The sequence below is a fragment of the Sinocyclocheilus rhinocerous genome, unplaced genomic scaffold, assembly GCF_001515625.1.
Source record: "Sinocyclocheilus rhinocerous isolate Xijiao unplaced genomic scaffold, SAMN03320098_v1.1 scaffold2172, whole genome shotgun sequence".
NCBI classification, from domain to species: domain Eukaryota; kingdom Metazoa; phylum Chordata; class Actinopteri; order Cypriniformes; family Cyprinidae; genus Sinocyclocheilus; species Sinocyclocheilus rhinocerous.
Window position 1 is genome coordinate 319,754 of NW_015662992.1, and position 2,256 is coordinate 322,009.

A 2,256-nucleotide genomic window follows, 5' to 3' on the forward strand; every position below is an offset into this window, starting at 1 on the left:
GGTGGTCATTCAAACGCTGTCTAAGTTAGTAAAGGTAAAGCCATTAAAATATGAAGCAAATTCTCAATGGGAATATGACGTCAAAATATCTTAAATCTACACCGACTGTTTTAGACTCTCCTTTAAGCGATAGCATTTGAAATAACACCGAATTTTTTGTCACGAGCGAATGAATAATATGGTGCAACGCGGAGCGCATGCTGAACGCAATTGCTTAGGTTTGCTAAAAAAAAAGTGCTACCGCGATGCGGCAGTTGTCAGGGGGATATCGGCGAGGAGAGAGTGTGATTGGCTGAAGTGGCCCTGTTGCCTTGGCGACGATAGGGGGGGTACGGAAGCGTTGCCGTGCGGCGTGATCTCCGCGCTGCGTGGATGGAGGAAGCAGCTGCTGATCTTTTGACACAGCGCGAGCGAAAGGCTACCGCATGAAAGCGCTGGAGCTTTTGTCGTCGGACGCGACAGTAGAATGCACGAATGTAAGTAAAAGCTTATCGGTGTTATTTATAATACTGTTAATTTGAAGGGAAATCTTATGTCAGCGCGTTTTTAATCAGATGACAAGTATAAAACGTGTCTCGTGAAAAAAAATCTAGCCAATAACAAGCCATTGACCTGCCTAATTGAGATGTTTACGTTTTTTAAACGAATATTTTTTTTTAATTCATATTTCGTATTGAAATATACACCCGTCTGTTTTATTTCCAGAATAAATGTATTAATATTTTAGACCATGTGATCTTGCTAGCTAACTTAGTTGAGTAAAATGCATGCGTTCGCCGTCGAGCTGACACGAGACATAAACCAACCACATTCCAGTCGTAGTACACTTTTCCTGAAGAAATGCTAAAAAACAAAAAATATATCCAAGGACTTTTTCTTCGCTGTTTTATATCGCTAGCTGTGCCGAAGCTTGCCGCGAAGCTTTGCTTTAAAGCCACGCATTAGCTTGACGCTAACTGAAAATCCTCGTTCTAAAGACTGGCCAGCATTCTTGTGACATTATCTGCGGAAGTTTCAGAACGCACGACAGATATGCAGTCATAAAATGTATTCTGAATAAAAATACAATTCAAACGTAATTTGTCGCGAAAGTGCTTTTAAAATCGGAACACCCAAATAAAAACAACATTCGAATAGGACGTTAGTCGAACGCGCGATAGTCGCCTATAACAACAGAGTAATGCTAAAGGTTACAGTTGAAGGTTACAAATATATATTCAGTTTGTGGCGAGTAATGAGAATCTAGGGCAACTATGTAACACGAGATGTGAGGGTGGGGGCTGTTATTTTCTCTTGTTTTGTTTTGCTTTGCCTATTACTTGTGGTTGTACATAAGCATTCGTTGAGATCGAAAGCAATGGACTGGTAGTTTTGGTCGTGACTTGTTGATGAAATGGGATGTTCTGACGCGGACGTGCACTCATTATTTCCGGCGGTAGATAACGTCTGAGTGACATTGACACGTGGTCCGAGTGAGCGCATAGCTGTACTTAGGGAAGAGCTGGGGACGGGTAACACAACTCTGAGCAGCGTGTCACATGAGCACATTATTTAGTTCTGCTGTCTACTTTTGCACTTTAGACTGTAGACTCATTCAGGTCATGTTGCGTAGGCAGTGAAAAGGGTTTCTGTGTTGTTAACAGGGTTGTCATGTATTCGCTTTTATTTGCAGTATGATCACATTAGCTCCGTCCACAGTGTACAGAATTCAGATGCATAGCTAGCTACATCTGAAAGGGCACAACTGCCTGCAGAGACTTCATTAGTACCGAATCCTGCGCTAATGTAGTGAGTGGCAATAGTGTCTGTGCAGTGCTGTTTTCTCTGGAGGGCTTTTGTAGGACACAGCAAATGATCCCTTGCTTATTGCTTCTCTCCTGGCATTAAACGGGAAATTAATTAGTCTCATTATGACTCTCACTATGATAGATAAGATCTGGCTCTTGGCTGTATGCAGTTGCTGTCCCACAAAAGCTGAAGAAGTGAGAAATGCAGCCAAGTTCAACCTTGCAAATAAAAGAAATAAAACATGCATGTATGTATATATGTATGTGTATATATATAAGTCATTCTTGAGACGTGGGACAAAACAGGTCCAGCAATGGTAACTGCTATTAGCTTTAAAAAATAAAAAATATTTTCAATTTTTAATGTCATGAGGGATTAATAATAGAATGTATTTAACACAATTATCACCTTCAGTTTAATTTTCTCATTATTATACCAAATCTGTGTTTCTTAATGTCCTCTCACTAC

The 2,256-nt window shown here is 40.5% G+C and overlaps 1 protein-coding gene across 2 annotated transcripts in view; it reads left to right on the plus strand.

Moving 5' to 3' along the window:
• Positions 1 to 289: 289 nt before the first annotated feature.
• LOC107728721 (forkhead box protein N2-like) overlaps positions 290 to 2,256 on the plus strand; it is an 18,228-nt gene continuing 16,261 nt past the window's right edge. The window contains exons 1-2 of one of the 2 annotated variants that reach the window (XM_016539014.1): positions 290 to 476; positions 1,930 to 1,982. Coding sequence is in view for 1 of the 2 variants with exons in the window: in XM_016539013.1 (XP_016394499.1) it covers positions 467 to 476 (10 nt within the window). In the remaining variant the exon portion in view is untranslated. The remainder of the gene's footprint in view (positions 477 to 1,929; positions 1,983 to 2,256) is intronic. The other variant, XM_016539013.1, reaches the window with a different exon arrangement.